Raw genomic sequence first — 18421 nt, 5'->3', positions numbered from 1 at the left:
CAAATCAGTAGTACGTTATTTTTCTGTTACAGTGATTTCTCAAACTCCACCACTCATTCCTTCTTTTTACTAAAGAAACACACTGAGAGAATTCCCTGGCAGTCCAGTGGAGAGGACTTGGCACTTTCACTGCTGAGGGCCTGGGTTCAATCCCTGGTGGGGAATTTTAAGATCCCACATGCCATGCAGCAGGACCAAAACCAAAAAAAAACAAACCCACATTGATATGTTTTTTGCAAGAAGAGCATTTAACTTAAGTAAGGAGATACTGACTTTACGTTGTATCTTGAAAGACAAACAAATTAGCTAGAAAAGCAGGGTTGAAGAGGTTTTCTGGCAGAAGAAATGGTATATGCAAAAGAATAGAAGAGAGACATGCCGTTTTTAAGGAACTGCAAGTCTTTGATGTGACTGGAGTGAAGGATTCCTTTCAGGTTTGTAGAATAACAGAAGAGGTGAAGGAAAGAAACAAGAATTGATACATGAAGTCTCTTGTAGTCTTGCTAAAGAATTTAGCTAAGGATTTAAGCTGAAAATTTAACAAAAATTGAGAAAAATTAAGAGGTAAGAGAAGATAGAAGAAAACATTTAAAAAGAAGTACAGTAAAAAATGTTAAGTGTGAAAAAGTAAGTTACAGTTGTCTGGCTAGAATTGATTATGTAACTTTACAAAAGCCTTAGTCTAATTTATTGGTTTAATTAATTGAAATAACAGATACGGCTGTGAGCTTATTACTGGTCACCTGAGGGACATCTCAGTTGTTAAGTTTTCAGGTTACTTCTTTCCTAGTGGGGCCTTTAAATCATTGTTTACTTAAACTTCTGGAAAGCTGTATTTCAGAGCTCACGTTCCCGTGTCTTATATTGGCTCCCCAGGCGTCTAGTTCAGAGCCTAGCACAGAGTTAGGAAATCGGTAACAATTTTTGGAAGGAAAAGAATCCATTTCGTTAGGTAATAGGATCTTCCCCAAACAGAAGAAAAACCATGACTAATTCCCTGCTCCTTGGAAGAAAAGCTATGACAGACCTAGACAGCGTATTAAAATGTGGAGACATCATTTTGCTGACAAAAGGACCATCTAGTCAAAGCTATGGTTTTCCAGTAGTCATGTATGGATGTAAGAGTTCAACTGTAAAGAAAGCTGAGTGCTGAAGAATTGATGCTTTCAAATTGTGGTGTTGGAGAAGACTCTTGAGAGTCCCTTGGACTGCAAGGAGATCAAACCAGTCAGTCCTAAAGGAAATCAGCCCTGAATGTTCATTAGAAGATGCTGAAGCTAAAGCTGCAGTTCTTTGGCCACCTGATGCGAAGAACTGACTCACTGGATAAGACCCTGTTGCTGGGAAGGATTGAGGGCATAAAGAGAAGGGGGTGATAGAGGCTGAGATGGTTGGATTGCATCACCTACTCAGTGGACATGAGCTTGAGCAGGCACTGGGAGATCATGAAGGACCAGGAAGCCTGGTGTGCTGCAGTCCGTGGGGTTGCAAAGAGTCAGACTTGATCTTGGCAACTGAACGACAACAACCCAAACAGAACAAAATTAAACAGTGCTCTCTGTTTTCATTATGAGAAATTTCTTTAAATGTGCAGAGCTTTGAGACCTTTCTTTCAAGCGTGAAGCTTCTTTTACAAAGCATTTGCATACACACACGCAGGACATACTCAGAAACAAGCCACCCTCATTTTTTATCCTCTCCCATTTGTCCATAGGCATGTAATACAGAAATTTAAACTTACATCAGTGGAAGAATGATGTTACTCATTGCAACCTCTGCCATTTCAAGAGCAGTTTGAGGAAGCCCTTAGTGAAATATTGGCAGATATAACTTGTTTTTTAAACATTTTCTGGGGGAGGTATTAATTTGGTGATTTTTCTGTGTGTCCCACAAGCTGAATGAGCCTCCCTTGGTCTCCTGCCACCATCCTTCCCCTCTACCCTTAAAAAAGGAAGCCCTCAGAGCACCTTGTTCACTGCAAAAGCTAAACAAAACTAACAAATGTGGACATTTAGGTACACATAATATGTCTTGGAGGAGTTGAAGAGAAGGGGGCAAATCACTTTAGACTGGAGTGATCAGGGAGGTTTTCATATGATGGGTGGGATTTGAAGAGCTGATCCTTGAAGAGTGGGTTGGAGTTGGGAAAGGAAAAGGCGTCACAGCAGGGGAGACTGTCCTCAGAGGCGGGGGGGTAAGTGTATGGTCAGCGTGGTGCAGAGTTTGCCCTCATCTGCAGTGCCACGTGAGGAAGGAGGAGGGAGGGGCACGAATGGTGGTAGTGTAAGGGGCACAAGTGGTTTTTCAGTCTCACAGTCTTCACGTTCTTGCTCTTCAGCTGCTCCATTTCTTTCATAATTTGGGTTTAGTTCTTTATGTCCATGATTTGTATGTAATGCTAATTATAGAAAGATATGAAATCAATGGTATTACAAAGAAAAGAAGATCTTTGTACATTGATTTATTGGCTTTGATGCCAATTTTTATTCCTCTTTTGTAAAGATCAAATATTTGTTTACATCAAGTGTCACTCAGCCCACGTTGGTTTGGTACAGGAAATGATAGAAGAACCCTGGGATTTCCATAAATATAAAATCTGTATAATTTATATGTTTTCTGATAGTACTGACAAGCATGAAAGTATGGAGTCTGTAACGAAAAGTGAGTGTCCTTTGAAATAGTCGTGTAAATAGAATCGTGAATCCCAACAGCAGGATGGTTTAGTGGGAAAGACACGGGAATCAGGGTTTTAGGGAATGGCTGTGCTGCTGATAAACTGTCATTGGATGCAGCATTTCATTTCACTGGAGGTCAGTGTTTTTATCTGCACAGGAAGATTGTCATGCCAATGATATGTAAAATGGCGTGTAGCTTAAAAGCCCAGGAATCTGTAATTCTTGTTTGCCAGTTAACTAATATTGCAAAGAAATAATCCTTCCCTGAGAAAAGGAATAATCCTTTCCTGAGATGTTTCTCCCAGATTTTTCTCTCTGTTATTTAGAAAGAAACTTTCAAAGACAGCAAATGATGATTCTTAGAAATATTATTCACTTCTGTAAATAATAATTTTATTTTCTTCAGGTATATTTAACATAACTGATATGTTACTTAAACATATATTTGTTATAAATTTTAAAATCCTCCATTAAAAATCAGAGTTATATGCAGCTAACTTATCAAGATGGAATTTGTGCACTCCTTAAGGGAAATCAGAGGTATTTTTACAGTGAAATAGACCGTGAACTCCATACACTTGATGTTTGCAGTTACTGCAGTAATAGGGTGTTTATTTGTGTCAGGGCATTACTTGTTTGATATCAGATGTTGCTGTAAGACTGAATTATATTTTCTAATGATCCTGACTCGCTCCTATTTCAGGAACATTCACAGTTCAATTTTATGATGGAGTAATTCGTTGTTTAAAACGAATGCACATTAAAGCCATGCCTGAGGATGCTAAGGGGCAGGTAAGAGTGTTCAGCATTCCTAGCTTCCCAAAGGGATGTCTTCTTGAATGGTGACTGATAAAATATATATATATTTTCACATATATATATATTTTAAAGTGGACTAATTGTAGGATTATGTGCTGATAGCCCCAAATAGCAGCAAGAAAGAGAAGCTTAGAATGTAAAATCAGTTATACACTTGATTTTTGCTTCTTTGGTTTTAGACCTGCCCAAGTTACAGGTCACTAGTTTCTGTTCCAGGTGAAAGCCCAGCATCCACTAAGCTGGTGTTGTCCTAGCGACCCAGCTGGATCGTGTAACCAGTCTATGGGAAGTGAGGTGAGTGCCTTTTTTGTTAATTCTGTTTCGTTTTTCCTGGTATATGGTTATCATTTAGAAAGTTAATTTTTAATATAAAATTTTATATTGAGTTTCTTATCTTCTTCTTTTCTTCTGTAAATCATAGTCATTAATTTTCTTTCAAAAGGCGCTTACCTGACACTCTGTAGGCTGTTTCAGGTAGGGCTTTCTGAGTTATATGATGTAAGCAGTGTATTACATGCTCTGTCACTGCTCAAAGCAAGAATGAACGGTAAGCATTTGAAAGAGAATCTGGGATGAAGTAAAAACCATAATTCTATTGATTGAATATGTTTCCTGAAATGCTGGAAAGAAAAGGTGCCAGTAGAAATTTAAAATGTTTTCTTTTATGTTCTGCTGTTATTTGGGATTTTCAGCACCTGGACCTACAATTAATTTTAAGAAATTGAAAGTGATCTGTAAAAATGTCTAATATGGAAATATGCTACATATTTGTTGCATACCATGTGGTGAAAAATGTCATCCTAAACTGTGTTGAAATCACGTGGTCAGTTCCAGTCAAGTGTATACATTTAGCAGACTACCTACTGCTATATTTGGGATGTAGACTACCACAGTTGAAACATTATTTTTGTTTTCTGAGAAGTTGGCATGTTTTAAATTACCTGGTTTTCAAAAATGTAGTTTTGAAATCAAGTAGCAGAGTTTTTTTCTTCAATTAATATGGAAATGCAATTTAAAATGGAAATACTTTTGATCAGGAAATTGCATTGTATCTTTCTACTTGTATATATAAATAAAATGTTCTCAAGCATTCAATGGTGTGATTCCTTGGTTACTGTGCAGAAAGATTGATTGAGACATTGGCAACTTAGTTTAATATATACTGTTTAAAATTCTCAGTTATTATTTTTTTTTGCTTTAAAAGTGTTTTTTTGTTCATTCAAATATTTATGTGATGGCACTAACTTTAAAACTCTTTATTTTTTCCCAAGTGACACTGAACCAGTTTGGTTTGTGGTAAAATAAGTTATAAAAACTAATTTTTTGGACATGGTGCATGTTTATTTTTAATGAGTATTTAGTCACACCGTGATGTGTGGTAACATTAAAATCAGTATTAAAATACAAACTCCTAAAAGAAAATATTAGTATATTTATTTTAATTTTGTTTTTTTCATAGTTTTTAATTACAAGCACATTAAAGACATGTATAGAATTATTTTTTATAAAATATTCTTATATTTTGAGTATCTTTTTCCTCCAACAAGTTTTTGATTTGTTTTTACCTAGGTCATATAATAAATCAGGTGTTGTTTGAACAGTAGTAAGAGAATCCAACTTTGCATGCTATCTTCTAAATTTTGAGTCCTTTGAGAATTTCTTTGTAAAGATATACAGTAAAATTTCTTTTGCTTAACCAGCAAAGGATAAGGAATCAAATAAATGCACTATGGGAATGTTTTTCTCTAAACTTTGTGTAGCTTTTTCTCACCTATTCTTTTTCTTTTTGAGGGTGTGCTGATAAAAAACTTTACACTGTAACTCCCTGGTGTTAAAGAGTGGCCAGATGGCACTAGTAGTAAAGACCCCACCTACAATGCAGGAGACTTAAGAGATGGGGTTTGATACCTGATCAGGAAGATCCCCTGGAGAAGGAAAGGCAACCACTGCAGTAGTCTTGCTTGGAGAACCCCATGGACTGAGGAGCCTGGTGGGCTCCATGGGGTTGCAAAGAGTCGAACATGACTGAGCAATTTGGCATGTTCATAAGGTCCTTTACTACAGTTAGAACTTTTTTTTAATACATTGCTTTATTAGATTCTCGTAACAAATCATTTGACATAGGTATAGCTGATATTTCTATTTCACTGTTGAGGAATTCAGAACTTAGAGAATTCAGCGACTCACTAAAATTTCACTCAACCATAGTGTGCAGAGTAGCTCTGAACTCATACCTGATTTCAGACAGTGTTCATTCTAGTACAGTGCTCTGTGTTCTCATCTTTAGTTCTCATTCATGGAAGGAGCACACCAGTTATTTTTGATATTGAATCTTTCCAGTTAAAAAATGGAAGCGTGAAATAATTGAAGAATTCTTTACTCACACAACTACAGTGATCCCCATGATTAACATGTCCTATGATCAAGAACTGTTTTATCTGATTTCACTTTTGAAGAGTACAACATTAATCTCTTCTATTTTTCTTTTTATTGGAGAGAGAAAACATCTGGGTGTGGAATTCTTACCCTTAGCATCTTTTGGCATTTCTCTTAACAACTTAAAGTTTTCCCTACAATGGAAAACCTAGAATTAAATGCCCTGTTCTTAGTAAGACTGAATTTAGCACTGCACTTTGCTTGTCTGTTGTATGTAATCTTGTTTTTTCTTTCTGCTTTGTTGATGGAGCTCTATAAGTCATTTGTGTTGGTGGTGTTTTTTTCCTTCGACTTAAATGTTAGTCTCAAGGCTCAACTTAGCCATAATACTTAAGTCACCCAGATTGCTCCTTGACCTTAAACCCCTCTTTTCTATTAGTATACACTTTGCCACACCTTTGTTTAATGGTTTTCCTTTTGCTTGGAGTGTCCATTTCTCTTTCTTTGCCTTTTTCCTCAGCAGATTCCTCTTTCAGGGTTCAAATCATCTATATCATTTCCCCTGAAGCCTTCTACTAGTCTTTCTCTTCAGGCAAAATTTTGTTGTTCTCCCATAGTGTTTTGTTTATTCTCTACTATCTGTCCTGTTGCATTGTTTTATAGTTAATTTTATTTGCCTCTCAGTTCCTTATGGGAAGGACTAAAGGGGTGGTTCTGAGTAAAACTTGGGGTGGATAGTACTGGTGTATCTGGTTTTCTTTGTTAGTTTGTTTTTACAAACTAGAGATATAGAATTTTATTTCACAGCCTTGTCATAATTCACTTTCTAATAAGACATGCTTTGGGGACATTGTTTAAAATATGGGGAAGTTACATATTGGGTGTCTTCCAGGCAGGAGCAAAAATGTGGTCACTCCAGGCCAGTGGGTTCCTGAGGTTTTCAGCTAGCATCTTCTATCAACTTAGCATGTTTCCTGGCACACCGATAGGGTATTCAGTAGGAAACTGGTCAGTGGGAATGTGTTAGGTGCAATCACATGATGTTTTCAGTTCATTTCAGGCATGGGGGAGAGAGAGGCTTTTATTTTGTTTGCTTCCCTTTAATGGCTTGTTGTCTTTACCATATATTCTCAGTACTGAACAGCCATCAACTTGATTTGCTTAATGGCCTGTGTTTGTTCTTACAGTCCATGAATTAACATATAGTTGATGTTGTGAAATTGTTTTTAGTTGCTTGGACTAAGAATAAGTGTTTTTAGTTCAAAGTAAAAGAGTAGAAATTATTTAGTCACAAACTAAAAAAAAAAAAATCACAGGAATATAAATATTTGCATCTCAAAAGAATGGCAGCTAATACAGATTCAGAAAGTTGTAAAAGGAGGGAAATTAAACTAGAGCCTGACAGTGTGTACTTTACTTTGGTCAAGTAGCTTTTTGTTTCCTTTACTGGTAGTATGTTAAGCTCTTGTGATTAATTGTTATGCAAACTTTAAAAACTTTGAAAAATAACGAAATCATACTTTGACCTTTGTGAAATTGACCTTACTTTGAGTGATACATTCTTCCTAATGAAGAGTAGTCATTTGTTCTGTGGGAACATATTTGTTTCTCATTTTCTGCAGGGAATTGTTTCCAGGACTCTCATGGATGCCAAAATCTGTAGATGCTTAAGTCTCTTATATAAAATGGCATTGTATTGCATATAACCTGCTCACATCCTCCCAAATCATCTCTGGGTTACTTATAGCACCTACCGCAATATAAAAGCTGTGTAAATAGTGGCTGGAGCATGGCAAATTCAAGTTTTGCACTTTGGAACTTTGGAAATTTTTTTCCCCCAAGTATTTTTGTTCTGCATTTGGTTGAATCCCTGGATGCAGAACCCCAAAGATAGTGCTGGCTGACCATACATTTCTTTTAATATTTGCAGAATTGAAACATAAGCATTTTTTTCATATTATTTTTGTAGTACATCTCATCACAGAAAAGAAACATAATTAGGCATTTAAACCCTAAAGTACTAAGGTAGAATGTCATGAGATATTTCCACATTTATCATAGGTTTTCTTGTATTTTAAATTTTATTCCATCAAAAGATATTTGTTATTGAATATCAATATAAAATTGAGTATTTTCCCATTCTATGTGAGGTCATATAACCAATTAGATTATTAAATTTGATAATCTAACACATTGATGATCTCCCTTGTAAATGTAGTTAATCTGATTTTCATATTTGTGTGCCTGTGAAAGTAGCTTTGAAAATGTGATACGTGTTTTTATTCATTAGTGTAATTTTAATTAAGTTTTTAATGCTTCACATGTTTTGTGTTTTTCCTTTGGAGGATTGGATAGCTTTAGTCAAAGCAGCTGCTGCAGCTGCAGCCAAGAATAAAACAGGGAACAAACCTCGAACCAGCGCTAACAGCAATAAAGATAAAGAGAAAGATGAGAGAAAATGGTTTAAAGTACCTTCAAAAAAGGAAGAAACTTCAACTTCTATAACCACACCAGAAGTTGAGAAGAAGGAAGATCTGCCTACATCTAGTGAAACTTTTGGTACAAAATATGTTTTTATGTTCACTCCCCATGGCAGTGGTAAACTCACATAGTGAATTGTCAGATCTTTTGGCTACCTGTAGTTTGAACATACAGTTGAATTGTTGGGCTTTTTTCCCTAGCATCATAATGACGTTTAACTTTTTTAACAGCTCTGAAGGTTAATGGTCTAATACGGGTACTTGACAGTGGATACCCTCAGTATTCTGGAATAAGAAATGAGTTGTGATTTTGATTTGTAACTTCTTGGTAGTGGGTATTGAGATTCTTTTTGTGTGGGATTTTTTGTTTTGTTTTGTTTTCTTTTAAAATGCTTTTGCATGTATTTCGATATATAATACAGAAAAAGCAGTAAGTCATTCCTGAAGCACAACTGCCTTTAGTAGTTGTTTTTTTTTTTCCTAATACATTTGTCTGGAGAAATTTGTGTCTCTTAAAGTTCTGTGTCTAAGCACTAGATTAAAAAAACTTAAGTGCAAATCTTATCTTAGTGTTTTGCTACTTAAAATAATTCATGTGTTTTAACTTTGGATTCTAGATAAACTCTCATATATGTATTCTATTAAAAGTAGGACTTCATGTAGAGAACGTTCCAAAGATGGTCTTTCCACAGCCAGAGAGCACATTAACAAACAAGAGGAAAAATAATCAAGGCAACTCATTTCAGGCAAAGAGAGCTCGGCTTAACAAGATTACTGGTAAACTACAATGATTCTTTTTGTGGGGGGGAATGGAGGGTTTGATTTTACAGTAGTTTGTTTTTAATAAAGGAAAATATATCTTTTGGTTTAGTGTAGCTAACTGATTAATAAGAAAAACAGTTGCTTTGTTTCTTTAAGGTCATCACCTTTCGACACCATGGGTTTTTTCTGTTGTGAAATGGAAACAGTATCACCTGTCTTCTGCCTACCTCACAGGGATGTTGTGAGGATGCACGGGGTCAATTCCATAGTTTTAAAATCGCTTTGGTGGCAGGAGTAGTTCTCTAAAAATTGGATCGTCTGCTCTTGTCAACTTGTGAGACATACTGTCCAAGGTTCTAAATATTAAACAAACATACTTATTCTTGACTAGTCTCATTAGGGATCGTTGGAAAGATGAGTACTGACTTAAATTCAGCTCCTGAATCTGTTAATTCCCAATATGAAAATACTTCTATAACTTTCTAAAATTTCTATCCTGACCTTCAGGTTGGTCTCTAGAATTAGGGCTTATTTCTCTTTGCTGTGTTGTAGTTTAGGAGGTAGAATACTAGAATGATGAAAAACACAGGAAATTCTAGCCTGGTTAGTGTTCACAGAAGAAGGGACCAGTCATATTTAAGCCCCACACTTCCAAGGCCTAATGATTCTAATCTTTAAAAGAGATTGTTAATATATTTAATTTTTTGAGTGTTCTATTATAAAATGTTAGTGGCTCAGTCGTGTCTGATTCTTTGTGACCCCATAGACTGTAGTTCGCCAGGCTCGTCTATCCATGAAATCCTCCAGGCAAGAATACTGGAGTGGGTAGCCATTCCTTTCATCAGGAGATCTTCCCAATCCAGGGGGTCAAACTGGGGTCTCCCACGTTGTAGGCAGATTCTTTACTTCCAGAGGCACCAGGGAAGCACATACATTATAAAGGGGGTGCTAAAATATTTTAATTAATAATCAGTCACATGCTCTTAATTTTAAGGATAATTTTAGTGCCTTTGGCCTAATAAAATATGTAAATCTTTGTTGACATTCTTTTAAATAATTTGAAAAAGTTGGTTTCATCATCAGATCCAAGAATAAATGTAAATTAAACATTCTGACCATTATCTAGAGTGTAAGCCTACTCATCTAAGTAATTATAATTGGTTTCAACAGGTGAGAGTATTTAATCTTTCCATTTGTTAATATTGTTTTTGTGCCTTTCTCTGATAAAGGATATATTTGGCCCCAGGACAGGAAATATTTCAAATCATTCTACCCATTCCCATTCCACCTTTTCCTTAGAAACTATTAATGTTGGAGAAAGCCAATGAATGTTATTCTAGTGATTATTATGCTGGCAGCTTGAGACCTCAGTTTTGTTAGAATAATGGGACCCGGAGCTCTGTTGTGTGGATAGTGCTTCTCACTGCTGTGATTCCCAGATTGACTTGCCTTATTGGGAAAGCCAAGATCAAGGAAGATGGAAGTGACACTGGTGGCGCAACTGCCAGCTTACCAGCATCATGTTTTTCCCTAAAATCTGGATACTTTTAGTTTCAGTCAATATACACTTAACACGTGTCTTACTAAGAAATTCAAGCTCACTATTTAAAGAAGTAAAGTAAGAAAGCAGCTTAATTCACAGTGATGCAGTATCTCCGATGGCCTTGAAAAGAGTAGTGGGGGGACTTTTTCTTCACTTCCTCTTGGGAATCTTAACAAGTGATAGTTCTGGCAGCAGTAGAAAGGCAGAAGTTTTACAAGTGTGAAGCTGTTCTGATCTTTTCCCTTTATTTACTCAAGTTATGTGTTAATTTTTTAATAGTTTTTCATCTCTGAGTCTATTTCTGATTTCATGTTACAACTGTATCATGCAAAAAGATAATAGATGTTTTAAGATTGTTTCTGATGATTGAGACGCCAGCTTGCCTTTGTACAGTAAATTTTGTTTGTAGATCATAAAAGAGAGATGAGAACTAATAGGAAGTAGCAGTTTTGTTACGGAATTATGGTATATTTTAAATTTATCAAGCTCACTTATATATGTCTTTTTGTCCGTTTACTGCTGAGAGAAATAGCCTAGTAACACGGCAGCATCTCAGCCTGCTCTGAGTGTTTCCTACCACACTTTTTAATTTGTTTTTTTAAGTAGTTCTTACAGGAAATAAGTGAACCAGCTGCTGGATAAATTTAGTTCATGTATTTATTCACTCTCTTTCTCTTTCTTAACCATATATACACCCTATAGAGATTCCAAATCTGATTTCTATATAGGGAATGGTATAGGATGGCTTCAAAATTTTTAAATAAGTAGACATGGAAATTATTGTTGCAGTGTGTGTGTGTGTGTGTGTGTGTGTGTGTGTATTCTTCCAGAATCTTAGGTTTCATTATGTCGTAAACTTATTGATAATTATATACTTTGTGCATGCTGATTTAGAGAAAACAATGTTACAAAGATGCTCAGGAGTTGCAAGCGAACTGCAAGCAAATTTGAGTAGATTTTAAAATACATATTGGTAGAGAGTAAAAGAAGAAACATTAGCAGTTGGTGCGTGGCATGTGTGTAATAGTTCTAGGAATTTCTAGACCTTAAGCCAGTTTAGATACATTTGTACAGCTTAAGGAATATAAAAAATAATTTTAAAATCCAGAGGTTTGAATTGGCCAGTAATGTTATTGATAATAATATTCAGGATGTTTGGTTCTTAAACTCAACAAGAATATTGTATTTTTGGAATCCCTGATGGAAAAGCAGAGCATGAATTTAACTGCTTTGTTCTTTCTTTCCTCCCCATTACCATTCTAAGATGCTTTGGTCTCTGTTCTGTTTGTTCCTATTGGCAGTGAGAGACCAACTGTATATTTTATAGCTGAAGTAGAATATTGAGAAAGTATCACTTTGTAGATGGGACTCATAAAAATCTGTATTCTACTTCTACCTGACAATAAATAATTTCTTGAAACTGCATAATGCATTCTGTTAAGATATTTACTCTATAGATATCTTATTTGGATGACTGCTTGTTAGTAATATATTGATAATTAATACATATTTGCAAATTACTAAAAATCAATTTTGTTCATTTCCCTCCAGTTCTTGTCATTTTGGAAGGTTATTGCATTTCTTCCCAGAATGTTAATTGGTCATGATGACAGATTTTAGACTTCTTCCTAAGGCAGCAGTAGTCAGTGTCCTCCTCAAGGGCATTTAAAAGTTTCTTGTCCCTTGTTTATATTTGATAACTCTTGTATAAGATGGTTTGCATGTAAAGTATGAAAGCCTTTTTATTGATCATATTTGAAGCTTTTGAATTAACTGGCTACCAAGTATTACATCTTCTAACCTAATTTTAAGTAGTTTTAATTAAATGCCCCATTGCTTTTATAAGAACATTACAAAGCTTTATTTTCTTTTCACAAACCATTAAGTGAGAATTGCTTTTAATTATTTGGGTCTGTAATATCCAAATGTAGATTCACTTAGTAAGGCTAAATTATTTTGTTTCTTTTAAACTTCTAGTACTTTAGTTTTAATTTTAATTTGTGATCTATTTTATCTGTTATGTGATTTGAAAGTATTTCCACCACCTTTATGAAGGGAAACAAAAAAAGTATAGTTAGTAGATTGAGTAGCAAACATCTGTTCTCTTTGAATACCCATAGAAGTAGGGCCTCTACTCAATTCCCTACAAAAGAAGAAGCTAATTTTCCTAATTATTTTTCATTTTACTTTCAGTAGTATTTAATATAAAAAATATTAGCTAGAGAAGAAATACCTAGTGAATGCGGTTTTGTTAAATAAATTCTGTGCTTACATCTTTTTTAGTCATCTAAAAATGCGTTCAGAAGTTACTTTAATACAGCTAGAATTGAATTTATGATATATAAGCTATTTTTATTAAACTATATACATTGAGTCTTTTTCCTTTCATTTGAATATACACTTAAAACTGTATGGAACTTGAGCAATATGGATTATGTCAGACTGCACCAATAGAAGTTTTAATACCAGTCATTGCTGTATCAAAATCATTGTTTTATAGTCAGCGTTTCCTATTTTAAATTACAATTCTGAGTAATAGATATTCAGCTTCATTATCTAACAATAGAAAGGTGCTTTTTGCCTGATTGAACACTTGGTTCTAGTGTTACCTTGAGAATGCAATTTTAATATTTGAATTTCTACCTACATTACTTAATATCTTAGAGATTGTTACCTGAAAGAGTCAAGGGGCGTTGGCACAGGATTAACTCAAAGTTATGTGGCGTTTTGGGGTCCTTTTTTTCTCATGTTAAAAATGGTATGCTGCTGCTGCTACTAAGTCACTTCAGTCGTGTCCAACTCTGTGTGACCCCATAGATGGCAGCCCACCAGGCTCCCCCATCCCTGGGATAGATAGCTTTAATACTACAAGTAGTATAATTGCTGAAGTAAATTTACTATTAAGTTGTTGATTGTTAAACATACTTCCTTTGAAGCCAGAGTTTTGTGTGCCTGACTTTTGAAGTGTCACAGAAATGGTTTTGGGTGACCTTTTATGTGTGTGGTGGCCATAAGAAATAAACGTGTACAAGGGTTATGTTAATAAATTTACCTCCATTGAGGGCACCTATCTGGTGCTTACCAAAGACTCTGACTGAGTAAATGCCTTTAATTTCTAAATTAAAGCCAGGTTTTAATGTCTCTTAATGTTAAGAGACATTTTATACTCTGGATAAAATATTCTGTCTTCTAAAATTGAAAATTAAAGGTATACATGGGAAAAAACTGGAACTCCCAGTTTATGTCATCAATTGTATAATGAGGCTATCATATGAAGTCCAAATGTAGGAAGGATCTATACTCTTTTTCCATTAACATGAAAGGAATCCATCATGTTCTCACCACTTTTGTAAGTGATCAGGCACAACTGGGTATAGAAACACACTTGTGAAGCTTAGGGTAAAGAATCCAAGTGCAATAAAACCAATTGGGAGTAGTTTTTTTAGCTAATAACATAACAACAACAATAATTTTATATTCTAGATGTTTGAAAGGATTTCTTATATCTTAATATTAATTCCGTATCTTACTTCAGTTGTATGGACAAAGCCTAAGATAACAATAATTTAAGCAGTCTTAGGTTTTTGGATATTAATCCATAGAAATTTAAATTTGTACAGAATAAATGTGTATGTGTGTGATTTTTTTTTTTAAGGATATTTTAAGGTAACTTTTTTTATTTTGAAAACTATTATGTTAGCTACTCTCAAGTTCTAATTTAGCCCTTTGAGTCATTATTAAGGATGTTTGTATATTTGACAAGTAACTGTCTGAGAGTATACTTCCTATAAAAAAAGTATAGGGGATTCAGCTGCTAAAATTTTGGAGAATTCGTGTGAAAGCCAGTATCTTTTCTAATAAGCGATTTCTGTACGATTTTTCTCAAGGTTTGTTGGCATCCAAAGCTGTTGGGGTGGATGGTGCTGAAAAAAAGGAAGACTACAATGAAACGGCTCCAATGCTGGAGCAGGTATGAAACGGTAGCATTTGATTGTTTTCGAGGTTCCCCGCTGGAATTATCACGGAGCTATAGTATCCACACAGTTGAAATCACCCTTTTGATATGGGGATGGGAAAATAATGGGTGATAACATTTTTAACTCTGCCTTCTCCAAGGTATGCAGATAAACTACATACTTAATTAGTGTTTATTTTCAGTAGGCTAGCATTAAAGTCTGTCTCCCAATGGTGAAAAGCCAGGAGACGGGCCTCCCAGGGTACATACAGGCTTCCAGCTGGATCACCTTTGACTAGCTTACGAAAAGACCCTTACACAAATACTTTTCACTTGTGAGTTAAAACAGGGTTTTTTGACATCTTATAAAGCTTCTTTTGTAAGAAGTTTCTTTTATATTGTAACAATTGGTGTTGTTAGACTGACTGTGTTTTATGAATTGATCAATGAGCCATACATTTTTGCTAGGATGTATATTTTAATAACTACAAAAATAACTTAAAAAGCTATTAAGGGTCTGTCTTTAAACCACCTAATAGAGGAATTTGAAAATGAAGGTTGCAGTTGCTAGGCTTTGCCTCGGCTACCTTCAGATTCCCACAATACCTGTATATAATGGGCTGTGCATGCTTTTCCATTCTTTAAGGGCTTACCTTTCGGGGCACCGTTTAGACTATACGAACACAGTGATAGCCATAACTGGATTTCCTTGGTTCTTCTGTTTTAAAATCTGAGCCTTAATGTAGTTTTACTATATCCTTTTTGTATTATTTCTTTATTAGTAGCCTAATAAAGAAGACTTTAAAATGAGTACCTTTTGCTCTTCTCTATATGCGTTTTAAAAAACAGTCCAAATTTAATTGATATTGTATTGAGTTTTTCAGGGTTATTTTAGGCCTGATTTGATAATAGTGCATTGTTTCGGTGCCTCCATTAATGTTGTATTAAATCAGTGATCTTTTAAATTGATTAATATGTCAGTGAATCATGCCTTCTGATTTTCTGTGGTCATCAAACGGTTAAGTCTTTGCCGTTATTGTCAGCATATCAACCAAATTTTAAATGACTTTTTTTTAACTGTGTATTATTATATTCAACGTCCCAGATATAACAATATTTTGTATTTTCACCACTGTTTATGGTATTCTCAGAATGCAATAAGTCAGGGACTTGGGTAATAAAATGTTTCTGGAAAATTCATTACAATGTCAATCTTTCATTATGCACAATCCCACTGAGAAGAATGTGATTGTGAAAATTACTGTGTGTGGAAGTTAGTGTAGAGGGCAGTGCCCTTTTCAGAGACAAGTATAGAAAACAACATTTTGAAACTGAGCTTAAAAAGGAGAAAAATTGAGTAACTCGGCTGTTTTTATTCACATAATTAAGAAAATTTTGAGAGTCCTTGCCAGTTTTGTAACAAAGAGACCAGTGATTAATAATGAAAAGTTTGTAAATTATTTTAGATTTTTAAGGAACGTAATACTGTCGCCCCCTTTTTTGTCATTCAGGATGATTTCAATGTGAACTGTTTTGTAACCAAACTCTTAATTCTTATACTGTTTGCCCTGCTTCAGAGTTAAAAAGCCGAGTTATAAAATTCTTAATTACATCTCAGTTGGTATGACTTGAAGAAGAGGTATTGTCACTAACCTATGTTGCCCTAATGAGTAAAATAATTTCACTCACGACGTAGATTTATAACAGGCCTAAGGCCCAAACTTACTGTGCTAAGGAATTTATTTATTTACTTTAAGAGAGTTCAAACTCTGTGGTCTTGAACCCCAGTTCTCAGATTATTAATTATAGATTACTTAATTGTATTAGGGAATTGTTATGTTATATTTTACTTTTGGATAAAACCTGCATTAGATGCATAATTCAGTAAGTTTTAAAGAATGTTAATTTGTCCTTGTTTAGAAGTTAAGCACCTTATCAAGATATTAATTTAAGTATTAAAATCTTGTTTTATAACTTTGTAACTTGAGAGTAATGGATGCTGTAGTGATGTCTCACATATGTGAAGATGAACAATAAAATTGTTTATTTACAAGTAATGGCTCTAATTACTTTTCTGGCAACACTTTTTATAATAAGCTTAGGAATCCTTTCTATATATGGAGTTTTTTTTTTTTCAAGTGATGAATCTGCACTTATACACATGTGTAATGAGTAAATTCAAGAATAGAAATGATGACAGTTGAGTAAATGAAACGCTTGACACCCACCCTTTAATGTGGTATGTCTAACATGCCATCTGTAGCACAGTCAAAGGTGCCCTGGTTAATACCAGATATTCAGTGTTTTTCTACCAAAAATGAACGCCTTCGATTTCAGGGAACAGAAAGCTATTTGGTTCCCAGACAGTGACTTTCATATTCCAGAGAACTGCAGCCTGCAGACCTGTTGGTCATCCCTCACAAAAGATAGGGAAGTAAAAAAGGTTTCTTGGGGACCAGCATGTTGTTCATAGAGCTAGCAGTCTGATTCTTTATAGAGGCCTATCTTAGTAAAGGGTTTTTTTTTTTGTTTTTTTTTGTTTTTTTAAGTGTATCTCATACTTTGTTCTCAGATACATATGTCAAAAAGAGATACAGTATAGGCATTCCAACACCATAGAGTGCAAGTCCATCCGATGTGGCTGTTCTCTGTAGTCTTTGGACACATTCACTTATAATTTTACAAATGTAGGACATTTTACTGCCAAATGAATTAAGGTATTCTTTATGAAAGAACTGACAAAGTTCTAATTTTTTTTTAAAAGTATCAGTTGGCAGGAAGAAGGTAAAAACTCTCATCTAAGAATGCGACGTATTTTGTTTTTAAATCCAATGTTTTTAACTTACACTTGGTTTTACTCCTTGTTTTTTTTTTTTTTTCTGTTGTTGCTTGTTTTGTATTGTTTTTTAGTCTTTTAACTCTGTATTGCTGGTGGCTTCGATTTCATGATGCATTATGCTTATGAAACTCTAGCTTTCAGCACTAAAATGAGTTAAAGATAATGTTTCGTTAATTTGGTCATTGTTTTCCTGTTGAGATCTTTCTTTAAAGGGAAATTGTCTACTTAAACCTCTGCATTGAACTCAAAGACATTATTATTTTTTTTTAATCTGAAAATCAGAAGCTTACATGTATTCCTTTAATGCTCTAAAACACAAATTTGTCATTGGTAATTATTGGTAATTATTGTCATTGGTAATTATGATTTCCAAAAAGGTATGTTTTAACTTAACACAAACATATTTGTCCAGTAAGGTAACATTTTATATTCTGAGAATATTATAAATAATACATGTTTTAAAAACCACGGTTTAGATAGGTCGACAGCATCCCTTTAAAGACAGCCTATTCAACTTTTAGTTAATAATTTGTGGGGTTCTTTTTGGTTTTTCATTTGTAATAGAAATGTTATATGTTGCTTAACAATGTTTTTGGATACTAAAGTTGCTTAACAATCAAAAATAGAAAACAAGAACAAAAATGAAGAAACCAAAATAAAAATATCAATTTTTTATTATTTATTCAGGCGATTTCACCTAAACCTCAAAGTCAGAAAAAAAATGAAGCTGACATTAGCAGTTCTGCCAACACTCAGAAACCTGCACTGTTATCCTCAACTTTGTCTTCAGGGAAGGCTCGCAGCAAGAAATGCAAACATGAATCTGGAGATTCTTCTGGGTGTATAAAACCCCCTAAATCACCACTTTCCCCAGAATTAATACAAGTCGAGGATTTGACGCTTGTATCTCAGCTTTCTTCTTCAATGATAAATAAAACTAGTGAGCACAGATTTTTAAAAAATAGTTACTTA

The 18421-nt window shown here is 34.6% G+C and overlaps 1 protein-coding gene across 21 annotated transcripts in view; it reads left to right on the top strand.

The window, feature by feature from the left end:
* Nucleotides 1-18421, top strand: part of PHF20L1 (PHD finger protein 20 like 1) — a 72916-nt gene that overhangs the window by 18080 nt on the left and 36415 nt on the right. For 6 of the 21 annotated variants that reach the window (XM_042254080.2, XM_042254086.2, XM_042254085.2 and 3 more), the window contains exons 5-10: nucleotides 3379-3467; nucleotides 3699-3788; nucleotides 8216-8429; nucleotides 8999-9127; nucleotides 14543-14625; nucleotides 18137-18389. In XM_042254080.2, coding sequence (XP_042110014.1) covers nucleotides 3379-3467; nucleotides 3699-3788; nucleotides 8216-8429; nucleotides 8999-9127; nucleotides 14543-14625; nucleotides 18137-18389 — 858 coding nt within the window. The remainder of the gene's footprint in view (nucleotides 1-3378; nucleotides 3468-3698; nucleotides 3789-8215; nucleotides 8430-8998; nucleotides 9128-14542; nucleotides 14626-18136; nucleotides 18390-18421) is intronic. The other 15 variants (XM_060420003.1, XM_027972883.3, XM_060393349.1 and 12 more) reach the window with 5 other exon arrangements.

Source organism: Ovis aries, chromosome 9 (assembly GCF_016772045.2).
Source record: "Ovis aries strain OAR_USU_Benz2616 breed Rambouillet chromosome 9, ARS-UI_Ramb_v3.0, whole genome shotgun sequence".
In the NCBI taxonomy this organism is placed as follows: Eukaryota; Metazoa; Chordata; class Mammalia; order Artiodactyla; family Bovidae; genus Ovis; species Ovis aries.
Note: the sequence above shows the minus strand (reverse complement) of the source record. Positions and strands in the feature narration are given on the sequence as shown.